Source organism: Corylus avellana, chromosome 6 (genome assembly GCF_965113065.1).
Source record: "Corylus avellana chromosome 6, dhCorAvel1.hap1.2, whole genome shotgun sequence".
NCBI classification, from domain to species: Eukaryota; Viridiplantae; Streptophyta; class Magnoliopsida; order Fagales; family Betulaceae; genus Corylus; species Corylus avellana.
In genome coordinates, this window is record NC_142495.1 from 8,451,885 (window position 1) to 8,475,530 (window position 23,646).

The 23,646-nt window shown below is 36.1% G+C and overlaps 2 protein-coding genes across 3 annotated transcripts; one reads left to right on the forward strand and one right to left on the reverse strand.

Annotated features, from left to right (window-relative positions):
- The first annotated feature begins 276 nt into the window (after window positions 1-276).
- LOC132187023 (Ubiquitin-conjugating enzyme family protein) lies at window positions 277-11,250 on the forward strand. Its single transcript, XM_059601174.2, has 11 exons — window positions 277-443; window positions 640-705; window positions 807-874; window positions 4,727-4,757; window positions 4,910-4,979; window positions 6,387-6,444; window positions 6,989-7,117; window positions 9,840-9,931; window positions 10,320-10,404; window positions 10,623-10,701; window positions 10,907-11,250. The coding sequence occupies exons 1-11, from the start codon at window positions 437-439 to the stop codon at window positions 10,969-10,971; spliced, it is 750 nt and encodes a 249-aa protein (XP_059457157.1). The 5' UTR covers window positions 277-436; the 3' UTR covers window positions 10,972-11,250.
- Window positions 11,251-12,105: 855 nt separating this feature from the next.
- Window positions 12,106-22,921, reverse strand: LOC132186632 (Amino acid dehydrogenase family protein). Of its 2 annotated transcripts, none has more exons than XM_059600619.2 (16): window positions 22,672-22,921; window positions 21,158-21,753; window positions 19,862-19,991; window positions 19,547-19,748; window positions 19,126-19,212; window positions 18,965-19,024; window positions 18,778-18,864; window positions 18,357-18,428; window positions 18,090-18,145; window positions 17,661-17,746; window positions 16,306-16,396; window positions 16,054-16,211; window positions 15,870-15,961; window positions 14,036-14,116; window positions 13,292-13,365; window positions 12,106-12,611 (listed from the first exon to the last, which is right to left on the reverse strand). In XM_059600619.2, exons 2-16 carry the CDS (start codon window positions 21,711-21,713, stop codon window positions 12,536-12,538), a joined length of 1,908 nt encoding a protein of 635 aa, XP_059456602.1. In that variant the 5' UTR covers window positions 21,714-21,753; window positions 22,672-22,921; the 3' UTR covers window positions 12,106-12,535. The 2 variants fall into 2 exon arrangements, with proteins under 2 accessions (XP_059456602.1, XP_059456601.1); XM_059600618.2 differs by having other exon boundaries at window positions 21,158-21,783.
- Window positions 22,922-23,646: the final 725 nt, after the last annotated feature.

Genomic DNA, 23,646 nt, shown 5'->3' on the forward strand with positions numbered 1-23,646 from the left:
TTGCATTTTAAAGTTATTTTTACATGGGAACACAATTTTTAAAAGTCTTTTGATTGTGAAGCTGACATTATAAATAAAAATGTAGTTTATAGTATTATTCTTCTAGAAATACCAAAAATACTTTAAAATAGATTTAAGACTAATTAATTTACAAATAATTGACTCCTAAAAAAAATTAGTTATTTAGGATCCCCTTTAGCATCTATTTTCTTTCGTTTGTATTTGCTCTGAAAAAAAAAAAAAGAAAAAAAAGAAGAAGAAAAACCTCCAAAAAATCGAATTTTCTTTTTTGGCATACAGAAATAAGCCCCCCTTAAAGCTAAAGCGCAGTGATAGTGGGGGTGGCCGTCGTTCGAAGAAGAGAAAGCACTCTCAGTTCGTGGATTCCTGCGTAGAATTAGAAGCCAGATAGAAGTATCAAGAGTTATTCACAACCATGACTGGTATTGAATTTTCCTTCACTCTCTCTGCTATTGCTTGATAACTATATTACCATCATAAACAACCATGATCTGGGTTTTCTGATAACGTATTAAATCTATTAGATTCCATGGAATTTTAACTCATAGATGACCCAACTGCGTTAAGATTAATTTACGGTTGTTATTTTTGTTTTTCTTAAACAAATTATGTGAACAGACTATGCTCAGGAGCAGGAGATGGAAATCGAGGCATTGGAAGCAATACTTATGGATGATTTCAAAGGTTTGTGGTGCCCTTTTTGTATCTGAACCTTAATCGCAATTTTTGCTCTTATATTTCCGTGTTGCCATTTTGACACGTAATGCGGCATCGTTTTGTGGCAGAAATTCACTCTGGTGAGAGTGGTTTGGCTACTTCCAATCGGTGCTTCCAAATAACACTATCCCCACAGGTATATATTGTTATTCTCTTAGCGTGGCTCTTAAAAAAACGATTGGGTAAGTCATAGTAGAATTAGTTTTATCTGAGTTATTTAACTTCTGAGAAGTTTCGCATTGAACAACAATCTTAAAATGGGAGAGCATAAGAACTACATGGCGGAAATTTTACTTGGTCGAATAATCGGGATTCTCTGGCTTGGTCCATAATTGATAGTTTCATTGTCTTTCCGGTGTGGGAAGCCCAATTTCCTAGTGTTTCCCAGAAGAGGCTCCCTAGGCTTTGTTCGAATCATTTCCCAATCTTCCTTGATTATGGCAATTTTCTAAGGGGTCGTAGTTTCTTCAAATTTGAAAATATATGGTTAAAGTCTGAAGGTTTATGGACAAGGTGAAATAGTGGTGGGACTCTTATCATTTCCAAGGCTCACCGAGCTTCATTTTAGCAAGCCAGTTCAAGGCCTTGAAAATTGATTTAAAGAGATGGAACAATGAGGTGTTTGGCAATGTAGAATGAAAGAAGAAGATTATTTTAGAAGAGTTGCGTGTTTTTGAAGTCTTTGAAGAAGATAGGGCATGAGGCGTTGAGGAGAAAATGAAGAAGGCATAAATTGTTTGCAAGTTAGAAAGGTCTACTCTCATGGAGGAGGTGAGCTGGAGGCAAACATATAGGGTGTGGTGGTTACAGGAGGGTGACAAGTGTTCTATTTTTTTTTGTTTTTTGTTTTGTTTTTTTTTTTTTTTTTTTTTTCACACAATGGCTAACTCCAACTAAAGAAGGAACTTCATTGAATCCTTGTTGATTGATGATAGAATTTCTACCAACTGGTCAGAGATTAGCAAGCACAATGTCCAATTTTATAAAAAGTTGTTAACTGAGAAGTTTAGTGGGAGGCTTGTGATGGACGGTCTTTCCTTTGATCCTATTGATGAGGCTGAGGCTAGTTGGTTGGAGAGAGATTTGAGGAAAGGGAGGCATGGGAGGTTGTGAAAGGTATGAATGTTGATAAGGCGCCGGGCCCTAACAGTTACTCTATGGCTTCTTCCAAGCTTGTTGGGTTCCGAAAGAGGACATCATGAAGGTTTTTCGTGATTTCCATGCTAGTGGTAAGTTTGAGATAAGCCTTAATGCTACGTTCCTCACCCTCATTCCAAAGATTCTGGGTGTTGTTGACCCCATGGATTTTCACCCGATCAGTCTAGTGCATAGCATTTACAAGATTATTGCTACGATTCTAGTGAACAAGCTTCAGATGGTGTTGGGGAAGATTATTTCGAAGTCACAAAATGCGTTCGTTCGGGATAGCATTTACAAGATTATTGCTAAGATTCTAGCGAACAGGCTTAAGATGATGTTGGGGAAGATTATTTCGAAGTCACAAAATGTGTTCGTTTGAGGTAGGCAGATCCTAGATCCTATTCTTATTGCCAATGAATGCCTTGATAGTAGGAGATCTAGAGAACTGGGGATTATTTGTATAATAAACTTACAAAAAACTTATGATCATGTTAATTGGGATTTTCTGTTGTACATGCTGATAATGTGTGGGTTTGGGGGGAAATGGTACTCATGGATAGCTCACTGTATTTCCTCGGTTTGTTTTCTTTCTCGGTTTTGGTGAACAACTCTCCTACAAGCTTTTCTAGTAGCTATCGTGGCTTGAGGCAAGGGGACCCTCTGTCTCCTTTGTTGTTTGTCATGGTGATTGAGGCATTGGGTAGGATGATTTTAGCTGCAGTGAGTGGAGGTGTGTTGTGTGGCTTCTTTGTGGGGGCAAGGATTGATATCTCCCATCTTTTGTTTGCTTATGATACTTTGCTTTTCTGTGGGGCCGACCCAAATCATCTACTATACTTATGGATTTTATCTTATGTTTTGAAGCTATGTCGGGCTTAAAGACGAACTTAGCGAAGTTGAAATTGGTTCTTGTGGGAAATGTTGATAATGTGGCTGGATTGGCTGGGATTCTGGGTAGTGGGGTTGCGTCTTTGTCCATGAATTATTTTGGTCTTCCATTGAGGCTGCCCATAAGGCCAAGCATATATAGGACAATGTTATTGAGAAGATAGAATGTCAGTTGGCTAGGCTGGTAGGATTACCCTTATCAAGAGCACCCTATCCAACTGACCTACATACTTAATGTCCCTCATTCCTCTCCCTATGTGTGTTTCAAACTGTTTTGAGAAGCTTCAACGTGATTTCTTATGGGGCAGGCTAGGCGAAGAGTTCAAATATCATTTAGTGAGTTAGTCTAAGGTTTGTACGCCGATCTTTGAGGGAGGGTTGGGGGTTAGGAACTTGCTAAGGTTCAATCATGCTCTGTTAGATAAATGATTTTGGTGCTATAGGCTTGAGAGAAAAGCTTGGTGGAGAGTGGTGGTTGACTCTAAATTTGGAAGTTCATTGGGAGGGTGGTGTTCTAGTGAGTCTGGTGGGGCTTATGGGGTGGGTTATAGAAGAATATTGGGAAGGGTTGAGAGAAGTTTTGGAGTCATACTAGATTTAAGGTGGAAGATGGCTCCATGGTTATATTTTGGTATGATCTTTGGTGTGGGGATATGGCCCTTAGGAAGCCTTTCCAGTTTTATTTGGTATTGCTTATGCAAAGGATGCTTCTGTTGCGGCTCACGTGGAATTTTTTGGAAGTGCTATTTAGTGGAACGTGCTTTGCTAGAGCGGTTCATAATTGGGAGGTGGATGTCTTTGCCTTATTTTTCGGGGTTTTGTATTTAGTGAGAATGAGACGGGAAGGGGAGGACAAGTTGTGGTGGGTCACATCCGAAAGAGAGTTGTTTGGTGTTAAATCCTTCTACAGTATCATGAGTTGTAATGATGATTTCCGTTTTCCTTGGAAGAGTGGTTGGTGGACTAAGGTCCCATTGAGGGCAGCCTTGTTTGTTTGGTCGGCGGCCTTAGGAAAGATCATTATCATAGACAATTTTCTGGATGCGTCACATCATTGTGGTTGATAGGTATTGTGTGTGTAAAAGGAATAGGGAGTCCGTGGACCATCTTCTTCTTTGTGAGGTTGCTTGTGCCATTTAGAATGTTTTCTCCAGTCATTTTGGGCTGTCTTGGGTTATTCTTAGATGAGTGAGTGTCGACTTGTATGCTTATTGGTGGATTGCTAGTAGCACTCAGAGTGCTGTTGGGTGGAAGATGGTACATTCATGCTTTTTGTGGTGTCTATGCAAGGAAATGAATGACAGAAGTTTTAAGGACCGTCATAGGACTTTGAAGGAGATTAAATCTTTATTTTTCAACAACCTATATCTTTTGACAATTGCTTTTGTTTCTCATTTGGTAATTAGTTATCATGATTTTCTTGTTCTTTTTTGCTTCTACTAGCTAGGTGGCTTTTCTTGTATACTTTCTATGTACTTAGGGTGCCTTATGCTTTTTCATTTTTAATAATATCTCGATTACTTATAAAAGAAAAGTGATATGCACGTATTTTGTGCATCTAAAAGAGCTTTAATCATCACTAGTATGTGGTGTGTGCATTCACTATTGCGTGTGTGTGTCCATTAGCCAACAATTATGCGTTTTATGACCTACCTGTCATACCCGACCTAACCGATAATGCATAGTGCAGTGGTGCTTTTTCAACTGGCTTGAAAATCAATGGCTATGTAGGACATCAATACATATGTTCAACTCCACAGATATCAATCAATTTGTTTATGTGATATAGGCCTGAATTTTGTTCAGAGCTAGTGTTGAGAAAGTTGCTGTATGGACTACTTTTTTGTACACCCCCCAAACCCCAACACGTGCGCACTCACACTCACCAGGAAAAGGGTTTAAAAGTAGTTTCTTGGGGAAATAAATGTCCTTATGTGTTATTTTGCTTTATTTTCAACAGGAAGATGAAGCAGATGAATCGTCCACTCCAGGTTATTCTTGTTCATTTCTTTTTATATTGATAAGTTTCTTCTTGGTTCTTCCTGCTAATACACACTTTTGGGAGCTTTGTTTGCTGGCTTTCCTAGTTCAGGATTTTTTGATTTCCTATGATCGTAAACTTTTTTCGAAACTTCTGTTGCAGTTCAGCTGGCTTTGATTTTCTCGCACACAGAAAAGTATCCAGATGAACCTCCACTTTTAAATGTGAAAAGGTAAGTACATTCTTCCGGTGGACAGTGCCGTGCTAAAGAGTTCTCTGTCATTCTCCATGCTTATACTCTAGCATTTATCCACAAACTTATATTTCATCTTTCTTTTTTCTTAATTTCTTTTTAAAGTTCTTTTTTAATTTCTCTTTTCAACTCCAACGTTGACTTTGACTTGCTTTGCCCTGAACTTGTTGAACACACCTCTACTACTTACCAGTATACACTTCTCTGCTATATTCCTCTTTGCTGACTTCCCAACTGCCATGCCTGTGTTGTGCAGACAAGCTGTGAATTGTCCAACATATTAGCCTTAGTATCTGTAATCTGGACCATATACCTTGCCTATAATTTGTATGCTACTGTGTTGCTTCTCTGTTTACCTGCCATTCCCCTGCTTGGTTTCCTTGGCCAATATTTTTAATGGTCTTCCCACGGTTGATTGCATAAACAAAAAGATCATATGAATTCACTCTATTGCGTAGACGAAGTAGAGTTAAATTGCACCCTGTGCACCATAAAATTAGAATATCTGAAATTCAAAAAGAAAAAATGTAATTTGAAAATGATTTTTTTTGAATTCTTTGATGCTTTGAAAAAGTAATAATTTTTTTCTTATAAGTAATTAAAATATCATTAAAAAGCGCAAAAGGCGCAACCTAAGTATATAAGAAGTACACAAGAGATACACCTAACTAGAAAGAGAGAAAATGTCAAGAAAATATTGAAAACCAAGCAAATTAAGATAGTCTAAAGCAACTGTCCAGTGATAAAGATAATTGAAGAAGAAAGACTTTAGGCATAACCCAAGTTAGCCTAACATGACTGAAAATAGCACTTCATAAGGCACTAGCAACCTCACAGTGGAGAAGAAGATGATCATTTGACTCCCCACTCCTCTTTCACATACAACACCAACCAAAATGACATGATGCTTCCTTAGCTTATCTATGGTGAGGATCTTTCTTAGGGTGGCCAACCCAGCAAAGAACGCTGCTCTCAAAAGTTATAAATTGATGTGTTGATGTTTCATGTTACTTATTTTGACTAGTATCACAAATCATTTTATTTTTTTGGACATTTATGTTTGAATGATGGTTGTACTTATTTGTTATGGATCAAAATGTTTGGTGTGCATGTACTTGTTGATTACTCCATCTGCTAATGGTGCAAATTATAACTGGGGCCTTGTGGGAGCTCATTGAAATGATAGGGGCTCTCTTTTAGATTATATAGCTTGGGTTCGTATTGCAAGTTTGAGATGATACAAAGTTTTTTAGATGAATAGCTGTCTGTTATCAATTTTGCCTTGTTCAGCTAGATTAAGGACGAGTGATAACTGTATGAATATGGTTCTGTATGGGATGAACCCATGGTTTCTGTTCACTAGTGATGGTATTTTCATTTTGTCAGTTTACGAGGAATACAAACAGAAGATCTTAGAATTCTGAAAGAAAAGCTTCAACAAGAGGTAATCTTTTAGATATTTTGTACTTGTGTATGCAATTTACTTTTTCAGCACTTTTTAGGTGCAAGTGGGTGAGTTTGCATTCTTTACGCAATGTAGCTTCCTGGCAATGCAGTACAGTTGAATAGTCTATTCAACCCCACCCCTTCCACCCACTCCACACATGGGGAAAAAAAGGAAGTAAAAAAAAAAAAAAACATGAAAGAGCCATTTGAAATGGAAAAAAAAAAATCAGTTGTTTTAGAAATTTCCATGTAAATTTTTATGGGCTATCAATCCCGTTGGAACCTATAAATTGAGATTGCATGTCAGGTGTGCTGGTGATATCCTGAGAGCTGCAAAATAGGAAATGGCATGATGTCATCTTCTCACGGGGACTGAAGGGGCTTTATAGTAACTGAAATTTATAGCAAGCTAATAATAGAAAATGTTAGCTTAGTAGGTCAACATTTATGTTTCTCTCTAAGATGGTTGAAATACTCAAAAAGGGATGTAAAGTTGTACAGTTGTGCATAGCATATCTTGATCTGTTACTTGCATTCCACAGGCGTCTGAAATTCTTGGTATGGCTATGGTTTACACGCTAGTTACATCAGCTCAAGAGTGGCTTTCTGAACGATTTGGTCAAGATACAAGTATTGAGGATGCGGAAGCAGAAGTGGCAGCAACCATAGATGTATGGGTGTATTCTAATTTCTTCTCCTTATCACCTCTGTTTTATTTTTTTATTTGTTTCCTATATGTTATGTGTATATGTAGTTTCTGTTTCAGAACATTCCTTAGCAAAATACATGTGCAAGATCTCAAAAGCTTATCAACTCATTGACTGCAAAATTTTATATTGTACTTGTAGTTCGTATATTGTTTTTTTTAAAGATAAGTAATGTATATTGTTATTTGTACATAAACAAAGAATGTTGAATGTTCATTCTTCCTAGTCATATTATGCCTTTTAAGTTAAACTTTCAGCTGGCGCACCGGCAATGTGGTTCTGTATTAAGATAGGTTCTCACAGGTGGACAATAAAAAGGTGTTTAGTGAAGCCCAAGCAAAGAATTTGTAGTGACAGAGTTGGAAAAATATGTGTAAAAAGAAGGAACGAAACAGCTTATGCTGAAGATGAGGTGTTACCATAAATAATTTGGGCAATACTAGAAAGTAGAAACAAAGAGTACTGTAGTCATAGCAGTTATTATAAACTACCAGTGCATAAAAAAGAGGGAATGATAGGGTGGTTGGCAAAACCACCCTATCATGTGCATACACATCTATATGTATACACATTTATACATGTTTAACATCCCGGTCTCATATTGGGAAAATGAGTAGCTCACGTAGAATGAATGATTTATAAAAACACTCATGAGTGCTAAGTCTCACATTGCTTGCTTACTAGGTGAAATTTGACTTTATAATAAGTGATTTTAGGGAAGTTCCAAATTGACTAGTCCTTTTAGGGTCATAGCATAGATGTAACTAGCATTTTTTCCTGGGTCGTTACAAGATATGCGTGTTTGTGTATAATATCCAAAAAGAATATTTTAGAAAAGAGAAATGCCAGATGTACCAAATCTTTTGCCAAAAGATGTGTACCATAATAATGTGGAGCTTATTCATTAGAAATGATCAAAATAGTTACTCAAAAGAAATGATATGGATACCAATGAATAAGCTCCAAATCATTTTGGTACCCATGTTTTGGTAAAAAAATTAGTACCCATATCATTTCTATTTAGGAAATTTGGCAAAATGGTTTCTTCTTGCTTAATAGAATTGAAAGACTACATACATAACAAACATGACAATAAGACTGGTGTAATTTTAATGAGAATGTTGAGAAACCAGGTGGCAACAAAGAATAAATTGTGCATCAGTGAGAAATTTGAGCCTTGGAGCCTGGAGGTATCATTTTCTATTCCTTTTCATTTCCAGGAAACAAGAGGAGAGATCTAGGCCAGATGGCTTAGTTGTTTGCTACAAGAACTTATGACAAGGAAACTAAATAGACTTTCTATGGTTCAAGTTGAAGGCGCTGCAAAGTTGATGGGATGGCCAAAAAGAATTTGGTGTAGGTTGTCAAACATGATAATGCCATATAATGTAATAAATATTACTTATCAAGGCCAATCAAAATGAGAAAAAAGAGGAAAACAACAACATATGCTTGGTCTTAAGCAGAACTTTCGTGAAGAAGGTTACTGTGTTGGTGAAAAAGAGTTAATGAAGCTGCCCCAAATCAATTTGATAGGACTTTGTTGCATTGATTTGCATATCTTGCCTGTTGATCTCCTTATATTACTTTATGCTTGCACATTTCTCATATTTAGTATTATGTACGGATGCTTGTCTGTTTGTATATGACAAATAATTCTATGATATGATTGTAAAGAAGGTTGTAGAATTCCAATGAATCCTTGCTATTAGGGAATACCAGCTTAGGTATGATCGGATCACTTGATCTGCCCTAAGAATGGGGCCTTTCTTCTGGTTGGGAATAAGTCGAGGGCAAAACTTTGGGTATGTTGTCTTGTATCACCAGATTCAGTTTAGGCATTAAGAGGATGCAGTGGGGCCCATTTTCCTTGGAAGATTATCTGGTGTAGTGAAAACCGTGAAAAAGTTTCTTATTTCGCTTGGACTGTTGTGTTAGGTAAAACTTGAACTGCAGATAATGTTAGAAAAATGAATGTTATGCATGTTTAAATGTAGTGGTAGACCTGTTGATCATCTGTTGCTCTAGTCCGAGAGTTGTGGTACTTTGTTTTTACTGCAGTTGGACTTCAATGAGTGATGCCTAAGAAGGTGAACATGACAATTTGGAGAGAGGAATAATTGTATTTTTAATTGTGTTGAATTGTCTGCTATTGAGATTAAATCTGTCTTCTAGCAATCTTCATACGAGGGGTCAGTAGTTATTGGCAAGGCTGTGGTTACCAATCAGCAAGCTGATTCCCTTTTTCCATGTTCGAACCCTCTACTTATAAGGCTTCAAAGAGGACTTGACCAATTTATTGACACTAGATGAACAGTTTAGAAATAGCTTGAATAAGTTATGTTATGAATTTATATTGATTTACACTGGGATTACTAGGACTTCTCTGTCTATGAAAAAAGAAATCCTTGTGTGTACTTGCACTATCCGTTAAGCATGTAGACAACTGCATAATCAATATAAGAAGTTATGTTTTTCCTTTCTGCATGTTACATTTTTCTTTTGGGATTAAAATAGATCATGGTTGTCGATTGTGTCAATGCTGCATTACGGGGTTTTTATTTTATTTTCATTCTTTTGCATTGGGTGTTTGTTTAAGGTATGTTTGCCTTCATTTTTTTTTTTCTCAGAGCTACTTCTCACTTTTGTTCTCTCTCTCTCCCCCCCACCCCTTTTACTTTTTCAGATAGTCATTCCACATGGAGAACCAGTTACTATTGATACTTTTATGGTGTGGAGAGAAAGGTTTGAAGCAGAGTTGGCACTAGAACGAGCCAAGTAAGTTCTCTTGGTAGATTTTGATTTTGATTTTTTGGGAGATATGGGTTCATTTTCCTGCCTCAGGCATTTTCATTATGAGAGGCATAGAACAGAATGATTTCATTCATGTGTTTCCTAGATAAATTTTCCTTGAGGTTGTTCATTATAGAAAAATGACATTTAGAGATGTGGAAAAAGGACAAATGTGTAGGAACTCAAGAATGACAAGAAACTATATTCTTGGACATTCCAACCTTGCATTTGATGTCCTGTGGCTTGTGTTATAGCGATTGATGCCATTCAATATGGAAATGGATCGAGTAGTTCTCTTCCTTTATCCAATAAAGGGGATATATGTTAGCTTACGACTTTTTCTCTATGCAAACAAATCTACAACAATTTTCAGGCTAATGCCCGAGTCTGCACTTACAGCACCTAAGGAAAAGAAGCTCACAGGAAGACAGTGGTTTGAAAGTGGAAGAGCTGCTGCAGTATGTCACTCTTATCTGACCTTATCCCCCTCTCACATTGTAGATGCCTTAAATTTATATTGTCCCCCGCCCCCTTCTCTCACATTGTGGATGGAATTTATATTCTTCAGAGTCTGGAGTCAGTAGCATTGCTGAAAAAAAGCTATGGAACTCCCTTTAAAAACTTGGCTTAATCTATGATGAATGAATAATTGTACTGACCTTTTTCTCTTCTGCAGAAAGGTGCAGTTCCAGTTACTGAAGGATCTGATGAGGAAAATGAGGAAGATATCGATGTTGATGATGATGATTTTGAAGGTGATTCTCCCTCTCCCTTTCCATAATTTCCAATTTGATTATTTGAAGACCATCTTTTTTTTTTTTTTTTGTGGAGAATATGACTGATGTTGGTAAGCTCTGTATGCCAAGTCTGGAGCTCTGTGGAGAATATGAATGATGTTGGTAAACCCTAAACCCTAAACCCTAAGCCCTATAACAAAGTTATATATCTTTGTTGTGGCAGATGATGAAGAAGATATGCTGGAGCACTACCTGGCAGAGAAAACTGACTCATCCTCTCATTCTTAAAGGAGAGCTTAAAGAGCATATGGAGCAGTATTTGGCATGGATCAATTTCTGTTATGTTTTTTGTCATTTGAATTTTTGCATTGTTTATGTCATGAGGGAGAAGTAGGAAAAATAGTTTTAGCCATTATGATGATCTTTAGTAAAGTAGTGCGAAGGAGTGAATTTAAAGAAATAGTTTTTGTAATTGTAAAACATTGTACTCCATAAATGAAGCCCCAAAATGGGCAATGATATATATATCCATGGACATATCTATGCTGCCATGCACTTCTTTCTGAACTACGTTGTGCTTTGAGGAGAAAATATAGATGGGTCGGGTCAGGTCTAAACCAACTCCTTTACTCTCTGATTTTCGTCGACCTCCTCCTCCTTTTTCATCCCTTTCGTTTTTTCCCTGCAACTTGGAAGCTATATTTATTACTGTCTCCCTCCCTCCCACTGCCCACACACCACCCTTTCACCCTTTCACAATTACTGGCCTCCTCCGCTTTTGGTGGCCACCCCTATTCTTGCGCATGCTCACCGCGCGCCGCTCCAGTGTGCTTGTGATGCATGTGCCGCAGCCGTCACCACCCTTTTTCGGCTCATGCGGTGAATCCTAGTCTTTTCATTTTCCTCTTTATGAATTTACATGAATGGTAACTACATTTTCCCTATATATGGAGTGCGCCACAATCCCAGATTCATTTGCATATTTAATTATAGTGTCCACCAAGCCTACTTCGCTGGGTACTTCCCTCACTGGATGCTACAATGGTGTTTCTCTTTGACATGAAATTCTCCTTCCCCCTTTTCCCTTGAACTTGCTTAGAAAAATAAAAAATTACTAGCAGGTTTGTTATGATATAGCATATTAGTATTTCTCAATTGCTAGCTAAGGAGCACATGATGCATACAAGAATACTTGGTTTCTTTGGTCCAACAAAAATAAAAAATAAAATAGAAGAATACTTGGTGGCCAAACGTTTTCACTCTTTCTCAAATATTAACCCACTCAAAAAGAACGTCTTACTTTTATATCACATCAAAACACTTTTTCTTTTTTAAAAAAATGTATAAATATTACACGTGCCAGGGCACAGTGGATAACAACACCAACTTTACTCCAAAGAATGTAATAAAGATGAAACAACAATTTCGTAATTAAATTTTATTTCCAATCTAACAAATTAAATATTTCACAAGATGGTAAGAATCATCATCTAAGCATCTCAAGTGGCCCAAGAATAATTGGAGGCACTTCGTATTCTACCACTAGAACTACTGCACATTTTTTCTTTTAATCAACTGTATCCATCCACATCCCAATTGTTCTTCACAAATTACCCTTTTCCCAAGTCTCAGCTATTCGATTACATATATGTTACAAAGAAATCTGCTATGATTTCAATGTTTCTGTCATCAACAGGATCCCATAACCCATATGATTGATACCCCACTGGTATGATCTTCAGCTTCCCATCATTAATTAGATGCACATCTCTCCGTAGACATTCATAGGTGCACATGACAGAAATCAGGCTTGAGAACCATGAAAATTATTGTACACTATTCTCAACTTCTTCTATACACATCCTTGGTCGGTCATAGCATGAGCAATAGTCAAAAAAGCGGAGATGACTGCTCCATGTACCAAAGCTCTGTTAGACAAGTAAAACAAAGATAATAAGATAAACAGATATAACTGCTTGTTTGATAGAACTTTTTAGAAGGCGCTTTTTGCTTTTTGATTGTAATGTGACGAAATGCTTTTGATTTTTTGTTAAAAAGAAAAAAGAAGCCCTAAAAAGCTTTAGCAAACAAGTCTTTAATCTTTTTGGGTAAAATGACACAATACAATATCACTAATCAGCTATTACATTTGGGTTTACACTTTCCAAGCCATTAGAGCAGATAAATAGATAAGTTGTGTCCAAAAAACAATATATTAGAGACTTGGAAGAAATCAAAACCCTTTAATATCCATTGCAAGGTTGTCTAAATGGGAACCAAAGTCATTAAATGGTGACCAGTTCCCTGGCAGCTAAAACCATAAAAGCAGAGATTTTTCACCCAGGAAGGCAGAGGGGATTGATTACTTAGTTCCGGGTCCACAATAACCAAATATCACGGTATCTTTCATCAAAATGATGCAATGTCTATTTCTCACTCGAGTAGATTATTATTTATTAGGCCAAATACCAAGCTAATTCAATTAGAATGGGATTTTCACACCTAAGGCACTTGCAATAAGTACACAAGGACAACACGAGCACGACCAACTAAGATAAGCACATTAACAGACAATCGCCATGATGGCGCAATATGAAAAAACACTTACTCAGGACTCTCCTTTTGATAACCAAAATCAGTTGCTGCTTTGATGGCTCTCTGGTAAGTCTGTTTTATTGCTTCCTGCCAATAAAAAATTGCACAAGGGAGATCAGAAATTATTTTAAAAAAAGAGAAAGGAAAATGCCACATCAGCTCAAGTTCTAAAAACAAAAGGCGACAATGTTGACAAATGGAGCTACAACAACGTTCTTACTAAATTTTGTCCCCATAGAGGAAACTGAACAACATAACTCTTTCTCTCTCTCTCTCCAAAGGGTTACTTAATCCTGTTTGGTTACATTTTCCTAATAACAATCTTTTCTTTTATGTGCATCTGTTGGTGTACGCAAAGAGGTACAGACAATTTTAGCTGCATCACAGAATAGGTCATACTAAAGGGTCTTGAGGCTTGGATGTTCTAATCTATCTGAAGAACTTCACAAACAAGTATGCTTCCAGTGATCCATCCTCCAATAATATAGGTTCAAAATGAAATTCGCAATAATCAAGGAAATGCATCAAACTCAATCTAGTGAACCCCTTTGGCTTGAATGGTTCTGGAGTTATTTTTCTGCAAAGAATGTGAATAATCCACTTCTGAACAAGTCGATTATATAGACTTTGTTGGTTGGTGAAACTGCTCCAAGCCATAAGAAGTGGGCACTACTACTTAGTAGTTATGAACTCTTGCAACTATTTCAAGTTACGAAATTATCCATAGCACCAAGGATGAAAATATATAGAGCCTCACCTGCAATTTCGATTCAAAGTCCTCTGCTGACCAATTAATCAAATTACACTCATGATTTAATTCAAGTTCTCCAGCGACAACCTGCTACCAAGTAGATTACATATTTAGCATATGAAAAACTAAATATATAAGAGGTGAGAAAAATAACCAGACCCTTATTAACATGGAATTGTAACTAAACAGTCAACTCTGTCATCCACATTCAAGTTGTGTCACATTCAATGCAACTAAGCTTAAGAACACATGGTCGTAAAAGCAAAAGTAAATCAGTAAAGTGGTCAAAGGGTGAACATAAATAACTGCTTTGGTATTTTATATATATATATATCTATATTACCCAAACATTCGCTACATCTCCAGCAGTTCTAAATTGCATTGTGGTTAGATTTTTGTAAGGTATGCCAAATACTTCAACAAGATTTCTTTTTTCTTTGTTGAGCATCAACCTAATGATTTTTAATGCCAAAAACTGTCAGGCAGAATGACAACTATAGATGTCTGCTTTCCTATTGAATTGAAACACTGGTAGGTACAACATGTAAGAACTATAAGTGAGGTTCAGTAAGGACCCCTACCAGTCCATAAAGTAAATTTACACCATTCCACTACTAATGACTTTTCAAAGCCCCATATATTTGGATTTTATCACCGCCAAATAGTCAAGTCTAAATAAAACTGTTGAAGCAAAAGGATTCAACAGTAAAATGACATCCAAAAAGATTCAAGTTTTAAACAGTAAAATGCAAATTCAAGAGGGGAAGAAAAAGAAAGAAAACGCTTCAGGATCTCCTTGAAAGATCTAAACCGAGCAATCAAATTATTTGGCTACATATCAGTTGAAACGATAAAATTCAAACCATTAAAATTTTGATTTAATGAATATCAGGAGTCCCTCATTTTTTTTTCAAACTGCAAGAGCCTATGGAACTCTATTGGCAGGTCAAATTAAAATTGCTACAAAACAGATTATCAGACTCAAAGGACCGTTTTAAGAGAATATCTTTGGCCATATAAAGCTTTGTGACTCTCACTAGGCAAACCAAAGTGAAACTGCTTATAGTCGAATATGCTGTCAGACCCTCAACCAATGAGAGTAACATGGTTGGCGTTTAACTGCTGCACTTCCTAAAGGAATTGGCCATCCCCTTAACATAGTTATCCACGGCCAATCCACTACTATGACTGTCTCAAACTGAATACAACTACTTACCACACCTTGTGCCATTATAAATAGCTACTTCTTATGTCTAAGAAAATTGACTCATTTGGTTTCAGAAAGTACTTCCATGAGAAGCCTAGTAATTTATGTTTTGAAATTCGTTTCCTTCACATCCCTATTATATAAAGTGGAAATCCCATCTTCATCTCCAAATAAAAGCTGGGAAAAAGAAACAAAATAAGCACTGACATAATCCAAAAAAAAAGACTTGAACTAGAACAGCAGCAAGTTCAAAATAGATTTAACACAATTCAAAAAGGCATTAACTTTGGCAGGCACTTGGTTGATATGACAAGAAACTCAAATGACAATTTACTCTGAGAATTTTTATACCTCCCAGAAACTTCCTCAAAAAAATAAAATCAACTTTCATAGAAACCGAAGTTTCAGGCTTTGCATCCTTTTTTATTAAAGATTGAATTATAAATCTGTGAACTCCATAATATATTACAGATGAAACAAGTTGGCTTTTATTTAGATTAAAATTGAATTAAATGAAAGCACGATAATCAAAGCATATATATGAGTGTGCAAATAAATTTCATCTAGTATTGTTCTAGCACATGGTAAAAAGGGACATCTATTATGCATAAATTGGAAAAATTGAAATCGCACCCCCCCAGCACCAGCAGCCATTGCAGGAGCAATGAGGATATTAGCTTTTCTCAGAACATCAACTGCCTCAGGGGTACAGGGCATGTTTGAACCTAGTATACAAAAGATTGTCACGTGGTTACTATTTGCAATTCTAAAATTTAAAATTAGAAGAAATCAAAGCCATAATGCATCGGATTACTACCTTCTACTAGTATACAGCAACCTGAATTGACCAGATTAATTGCATCAGCTTGATCAATTTCATTTTGGGAAGAACAAGGAAATGCAACATCACACCTTTCATTCCAAGGTTTCGCTTCATCATAGTACTTAGATCGAGCATAAGTCTTCGAATAGTCCCTGCAGATGCCACATGTATAAACATGGCCAGCTTAAAGCTATTAAAGATAGCAATTTGGTGAACAGACATAAAAAGACAGTTGTAAACACACACCTCAAACTTCTCTGTTGAGCTTTGATATCTCTCAGAAATGATATTTTCATGAAATCAAATCCATCCTCATCCACCAAATACCCCTTAGAATCTGTTCATTATTTTGTCAGAAAAGCAGTCATTTATAAGACTTCATATCAGTATACCTACTCATTGAAAAATCTTAAACCAGTCCTAATTCCTGAAACGGAATTAAAGTTATATTATAGAAGAGCTATGAGATTAGCAAAAATGCTGACCAGGTTCTTCAAATTTTATACCGATTGAAGCAACATTACAAAGAAGATCTACAAAATTTTATAGGCACCAAAACTCTCAGTTTTATCATGAGGCACACAAAATGAGATGGACAAAAATTCCTCTTTTTTTTTTTTTTTTTTTTTTTTGTCTAATGATAGATGCAACTGGAAAAAAATAATTCCTATGTTATTTCAAGTCAAACTTTATCAATTTTTACAATATTAGATATAAAAGCAATCCTACCCAAGAGAAGAGAAATGAAATTAGATTATTGCTAATCCAGTGTTGACCAACTTTACGTTCCAAGATAAAGTGTCCAATTGAGCTTTAATTAATTGTTTGACAAATTTATGTCAGTTAAATTTCCTTTCAAATGTGTTTCCAAAAATTCGTGATATCAAATACTTAAGTGAGATTCTCAGTAAAATAATTAAGTTGCAGTAAACTAGAATTTAGATCAAGTATATAAACCATTAAAGTTTCAAAATTCTCCACCTTAATCAGTCATCTACATCCACCACAGATCAAGTAATAATTTAGAAAAACCAAGCCACTATGATAATATTTATAATTTCATTAAAAACTTCAATATGATTGTATTGCATCACTAGTTTGTGCCAAATCGATTATGACATAATAATTTCATGCACCAACTCTTATTACCAGGACAAAATAACATACAAGAACACGCAGATTGTAAGGAAAGATCACAAACAAGTGTAGGCAGAAACGCCTATTAACCATAATTACTTGTCTAAGCAAAAAAAAATTAAATACATTTAGCTACCTTACTTTCAACGCACAATGTGACTAAACTTCCAACCATGAACACAATTTTGCACGTTTTCTACAGAAGCAGCAAAATCACTGCTACGTATAAAATCTATGTTCTTTACTAGAGATGGGTGCATATCACATATTCCAGGCCAAAAGCACTTTTTTCCCTTTAAATCAACAGGTGGAATTAAAATAATTGAAGGCACCCTAGTAAGTATCAACCCCATCATGTGGTTAAGTGGAACTAACATATTTCGTACTAACATCTTGAGAAGCATATTTCTCTGATTACCTATAAAAGAAAACATATTTAGTACAAAAAGAGAAGAAAAAGTTACCAGATACTGTGATGGGAAGGGCGCCATATACAATAAGCTTCTCGAGAACATGCAGTGCGATCTTTCCAGAACCACTTACAACACATCTGGGGAGAGAATTCAGACAAATGTTTCAAAATAGCAAACTTGCATGACAACCTTGAATCAGTACCCAAATTAATAACATCGTGAAGAAGCTCCTTTTCAGTAAATCAAAGGTAATAAATTGCAAAAGAAATGTGAGAATACAACATCCCATATTTATATGAACTTCAAAAACATGAAAGATCTGTATCTGAAACAGAAGGCTAAACCTCCATAAGGCTATCAAAATAGTGAGAATAAAAATGCCGTGCCCTACAGTAAATATGGTAGAAAATTCCTAGACTATGCTATCAACTTCTAGAATCAAGACTATCTTTGAAAAGCTCACAAAGTTGAGTAAGAAACCTTAATCCTTTGAGTTCTTTGTTCATATCTCCAAGCATGAGCTGAGCAAAGAAAACCTGCAGAAGCATCAGAACATTGTTCACTAATAAAACTTTTGAAAACAAGACATACATGGGGAACTTATTACACCAACTAGAGAGACAGATACTTAGTATAGGGGATTTCACACAGATGGAGGTGCATAGTCAGCCATGCACGCATCATTGCATTTACCCACTACCACCCACCCACACACAAAGATCATCAGAGAGTAGAAATATAAAGTACCAGGCCATAGCCAGTAGCTTCAGTTCGAAGGCTAGAGCCAGACCAAAATATCCTTGGCCCTGTAAAACTTCCCTGCATAAGTAATGCATACATATGAAAACATAAACATAAATCAATTAATTTTCTTTCTGTGGTGCATAATCACAAGCAGTAACTAAAACTATTATTTGCACGCATACATACACATATATGCATGTGTAACTATAGATTTATATGAAGAAGAAATCACATGATGGGTAACAATATCACATAAAAACCAAAGAACATTCATAGTAGAGGTTTAGTTAGATGAGGAACATTGTAATTTTTTTTTATAAGTAGATGATGCATGTTGTATTTTCAAGAAGATGAGGAAAACAACAAGAAAGAAGGAATATATAGTATACTTCAGAAATAAGCATGTTACAGGTGTTTTAAGAACCTGAAAATGACCAGCTAGACGTCTATATTGTCCAAACAGATACCCCATTTCCCGAGTACCAACACCCATCTCCTCTGATGGAAGATCCTGAAATGGATACAGCAATAAATCAGATATGTAGATTGAGGCATTGACAATTCATACAAAGACCAAAGCAGAAAGAGCAATGGAATTTTCTTCTAGTTACCTTGTCAGGACCCAAATAGCGATATATCTCATTCATGAAACTTTGGCAAAAGCGCATAATCTGCCCAGCTTGCAAGAGAAGTTTTTAGAGATCCCAGGAAAGGTTCAAAAAAAAAAAAATTTATAGTAGCAGACCATCAGTTAACAGAATGAAGCTTTTACCTCATTATCACTTTTCCCTTTTGGATCAAAATCGCTTCCACCTGCTGCACCTCCTAGTTTGTATGGAGACAATGCATTCTTTAAAGTCTGTGGATAAGGCAAAACTAAGACATTATAGAGCAGTCACAAAACATATGTTACTTCCAGTAATAAAGCCTCATCCTTGTTCAAGATAGGATGTACCATTTATTTGACTTATACTATTACTATAATTATTTTTGCTTGGTAAGATTAAACCTAACAATAGTGTGAGACTTGGCTAGTAGCAGTAATTATAGAGTTTTTACATACATTCCTTCAAATATGCAAATCAACTTAAAAGGGAATGATGGAGAAACTTGATAAAGTTCTGACAAGAACTTTGCATGGTGAATTATAGGAGAGATGTCAAATAATATGAACACCAGAAATACACCAATACCTGCTCAAAACCAAGGAATTTGGCAATACTTAAGGTCATTGATTGATGAAAACGGATGCCACCCCTACATGGACCCAATGCTTGGTTAAATTGAACCCGAAAGCCTCGATTGACATGTGTCTCACCTCTATCATCGACCCATGGCACTCGGAAAATAATAATACGCTCAGGTTCTAACAACCGCTCCATAATGTTGACATAACTGAAACATATCAAAGCCACTTCATAAGATTTGTCATAAACTTGACAGTAGACTACTCCTGCTTTGGATGGTGAAGGACAAAAGTAAATACACTTCATTTTAAAGCAACTCACTGAGAATTCTTGGCAATCACTCTTTCTAAAGCATGAACCACTTCTTGCACTGATTGTATGAATTCAATCTCATGAGGATCCCTTTTCAGTGCAGCTTCAACGATTGATCCAGCAGTTTTTGACATAAGGGCTTCATTTAGGAGAATTGCCAAAATAGCCCAAAGGGAGAAGTTATCAAAAAGAGAAAAGATTATGTGATGCAATTATGTGGGGGATACAAAGTACGTTTGCAGACATCCATTTTTGCAAAAATTTCAAATAAAATCTTGTGTCTTGAGTTTCGATTGCAGAGAAGCAGTGGGGATCAATTAGAAAGCTCCCATACATTCGTTTAAATTTCCTAAACCCAATCACTGGATAACAACTTAGAGGTGCTCTTATTTCACATTACAATGACCAACAGAAATCAAAATCACTTATGCGTGCAGTGGAATGAGATGTAGGTATGTAGGACTAAGACGTATAAACTCAGTCTTTAGCAATTACAATCATTCTGAATATTTTATCTTCCTGAAGACAATAATCTAATCGACGTCTGTAAGCGCAGGCGCCCCCACGTGTGTGTGTCATAAGAGAGAGAGAGAGAGAGAGAGAGGAAACAAATGTATTGCAGTAGGATTGTCAGACAGCAGCAATAATTCTCAAGTCCTCTCTCACTCGAAAATTTCCTGCATTCTAAAAGTATTAACAGTGGTCTAATTAATCAAGGCTCTTGGTTCCCTGAGATCCAAAAATTACAAAGGTCTATGACTATTGTTATTTGGAGAGAGAGAGAGAGAGAAATGTATTGTAGTTAACTCCTCTCACAACAGTGACCATTCTCAGATCACCCTAGCATAAGTGTTTCTCTTGTGTACTTGGGTGTGCCCTTTCACTTTTTATTGAAGTTCATTTACTTATCAAAAAAATCATTCATACTGAGATCTAAATAGTTTAAAGCTCAATTGCCGTGTATCCTTATTAAACGGAAGTTAGAAGACTTGAAACTCAAGGCAAGCAATAAATTCCCAGCAGAATGATAAAGGACTAAATTCATGTCAATCTTACATCTAATGTCTTTATAACTTCGTCCTCTAGTGAACAGAAGAAGACAAAGTTCATTATATTCCAATTAAATTAGCAAAAATCCATCAATATAAGAAAGGCTGAACCCCCTCCCAAAAATAAAACAAAAATCAAAAGCAAAAGCAGAGTAATAATTTCCATAACGAAAACAACAAAATCTACAGCCTATGGCGAACACTTAAAAGGTTTCAATGCAAGCCCAGTAAAAATTAGCAAAACTAGATGACTAACCTTTAACATAGATTGGTTTGTCAACAATAATCTTATCCTTAGAGGCCATTTGGAGACGGAGAGCCTCTTTGTGAAGCAAGCTATTGTTGTGTTCTTCCAGCGCGCTCATCTGCATATTTCGACTACCTTCATTCCCATATGGATTTCTCCTATGCTTCCTACCATACTCTCTACATACAGAACAAAAAATTCTCGCTGTCCCTTCCTTCACATCAACATAAGCCCATTTGTAGGTATCAGCCCATTCCTCTCTCCATCTTTTCACAACCTTCTTCTTTCTTTTTGATGCTTGCATCTTTGACATATCTTGATCATCACTGGGGAGCTGAGAGACCATTACCATCTGCTTGGTCTCATCATGCTCTTCTGAAGAAGGTTCTCGTGGTGGGCCACCAATCAGCGGGGTGTTAGCAAATGAAGCATCATCCCCCGGGCCAATTTCTAAATCTAACTCTTCTCCTAGCTCCCTGACCAAGTGATGTCTCTGTGCCTGCTGAATCAGGTTCATATCATCCATAGTGGAATTCATCCCTACCCCACTTACCGGTAGCAACATTCAGCATGACAATTTTACCACCACCTTAAATTCACCCAGTCTGTTAACAGAAAGACACCACATCACTCGCCTGGCCAAAACTTTCCCAAGCAACTGATTAATATACTAATTAAATAGAAAAGAAAAAAGAAAATTGAAGGTTTGAGTCTAAAATATTTCATTAACTGGATTGATACTGAAGTGAGCCTAATAACATCAATAGTCTTTAGTTGGATTGAATTTTACATTTTTCCAAAACCAATAGAGCACAAAGTACACAAAACCAATAGAAGCACAAAGTACACACAAAAGATTATTCATAAATTAAATGCAACAAACAACACTGCCCATTCAACTCATCAGTAATCAAATCACGTTAATTAAGTGAAACACGAAATACAGAGTCAACTGGCCACTGTATGTGAATTCAACGTACATTGTGCCATAGAACTGCACAAACCTTGAAACTTCCGAGTTATCTCTAACACCAATACTCAGTTTCCACACCATTTAGAATTCAGACTACCATACAAACCTTTTGATTTCAAAAACAAGCTAAGAAAAGAATTTCACAAATCTACATCTGTAATTATTTGGCAAGAAAAACACCCACAAGTGAGCCTAGCAGAACAATTCGATATGTTTTAGGCAAATTGTTGTAAACCAAAGCAACAAAAAACAGAAAACCCAATTACAATTTCATTTCTACTGCTCAATTTCTCAGTATCCAAACTAGTGTCCTCAAAAAACACTCCAAAACTCAAATTCCAATCAGCCAGTCAATTGTGCCCCAAAACCCACAAAAATTCAAAAATAAAAATCGAAAAAGAAGTATTCAAAACCCACGAATTCTTGGGAAAAATTTAAGAACCCCAGAAGCAAAAACAGCGGTAATTGTTAATTTTTCATAATACCTCGAACTTATTTTCCTATATTAAGGAATACCCAGAAGTTCAAACAAAGAAATATCATCAAGTACCTTAATTATACAACAGAAATATATGAACTTTGACACTCCCAAGTTGCAGTCTGAGAGTGGTCCCTGAGCACTTTTTCAGTTTCTTCTGCAAGACTCGTTCTTTTACAATTTTAAATGCCTTACACGAGGAAAACTAAAGAGTGAGATCGTGCTCCTCCGGATTCAGATTCTTGCTCCTCCTATATTCACTGGTTACAGAGACACTGTAGCAGTAGATGATAAAAAGAGAGAAGCTTTTTATGTGAAGTTTCCTTGGACTACATAACCGTAATTTTATTTTTATTTTTATTTTTTTGGTGCAAAATTTTTGGGTAAGACGCGGACTAGGTGGGCAAAAGTGGCATTTTCTGATTGACAAACTTTTCTTGGCCTTTTTTGGGGCGCGTGTCACACTTTCTATCATACGGTGGAGAAGCGCATAGACCGTTATGACCCATTTATTTATTATTTTACCAAATTTTCTTTTTAATTTAGTCAAATAATTTTTTTTTTTTCAATTTCGTCTATTAAAATGACACGTATCTAAATTATATAGTACACCTTTAATGCAGTTATCAATTCTTTAAAGATGCCACAATTACAACAAGCCCGACCAAGGAAGAATTACGAGCGTAAAACAAAAAAAAAAAATGTTGATTTAGTTGGAAAAACTATATTTAATATATAATTTATCCAACATTAAAAATATTAAATTAACAATTAAAAAATAAAAAATAAAGCCATTACATTTCGATTAAAAAGACCTACATCCACCTAAGTTCTATAACTTTAAGTATGTTATTCCAATTATAGTGAGAAATGGATTTCATAGAGGCTTACAGATAGAGACCCATCAGTTTTAGCTAAAGAAGTTAAAAATGTATGTGAGAATTATATGCTTTATTAAAAATACATGTGAAAATCACACTTTGGACACGCCAATTGTAAAAGATTGAGTTGAAGAAAATTCTTCCAATAAAGTTTGGAAAAAAGTTT

What these genes read in the sequence shown, in the direction of transcription:
- LOC132186632 (XM_059600619.2), bottom strand. Translation starts at nt 21,713, where the DNA reads ATGTTGCTACCGGTAAGTGGGGTAGGGATGAATTCCACTATGGATGAT. An exon ending in AAGGGAAAAGTGATAATGAG is followed by an intron (nt 19,025 to 19,125) that starts GTAAAAGCTTCA and finishes CAAGCTGGGCAG; the next exon opens with ATTATGCGCTTTTGCCAAAG. An exon ending in GTCTAGCTGGTCATTTTCAG is followed by an intron (nt 18,429 to 18,777) that starts GTTCTTAAAACA and finishes TTACTTATGCAG; the next exon opens with GGAAGTTTTACAGGGCCAAG.
- LOC132187023 (XM_059601174.2), top strand. An exon ending in CCACTTTTAAATGTGAAAAG is followed by an intron (nt 4,980 to 6,386) that starts GTAAGTACATTC and finishes TCATTTTGTCAG; the next exon opens with TTTACGAGGAATACAAACAG. An exon ending in AAGAAAAGCTTCAACAAGAG is followed by an intron (nt 6,445 to 6,988) that starts GTAATCTTTTAG and finishes TGCATTCCACAG; the next exon opens with GCGTCTGAAATTCTTGGTAT.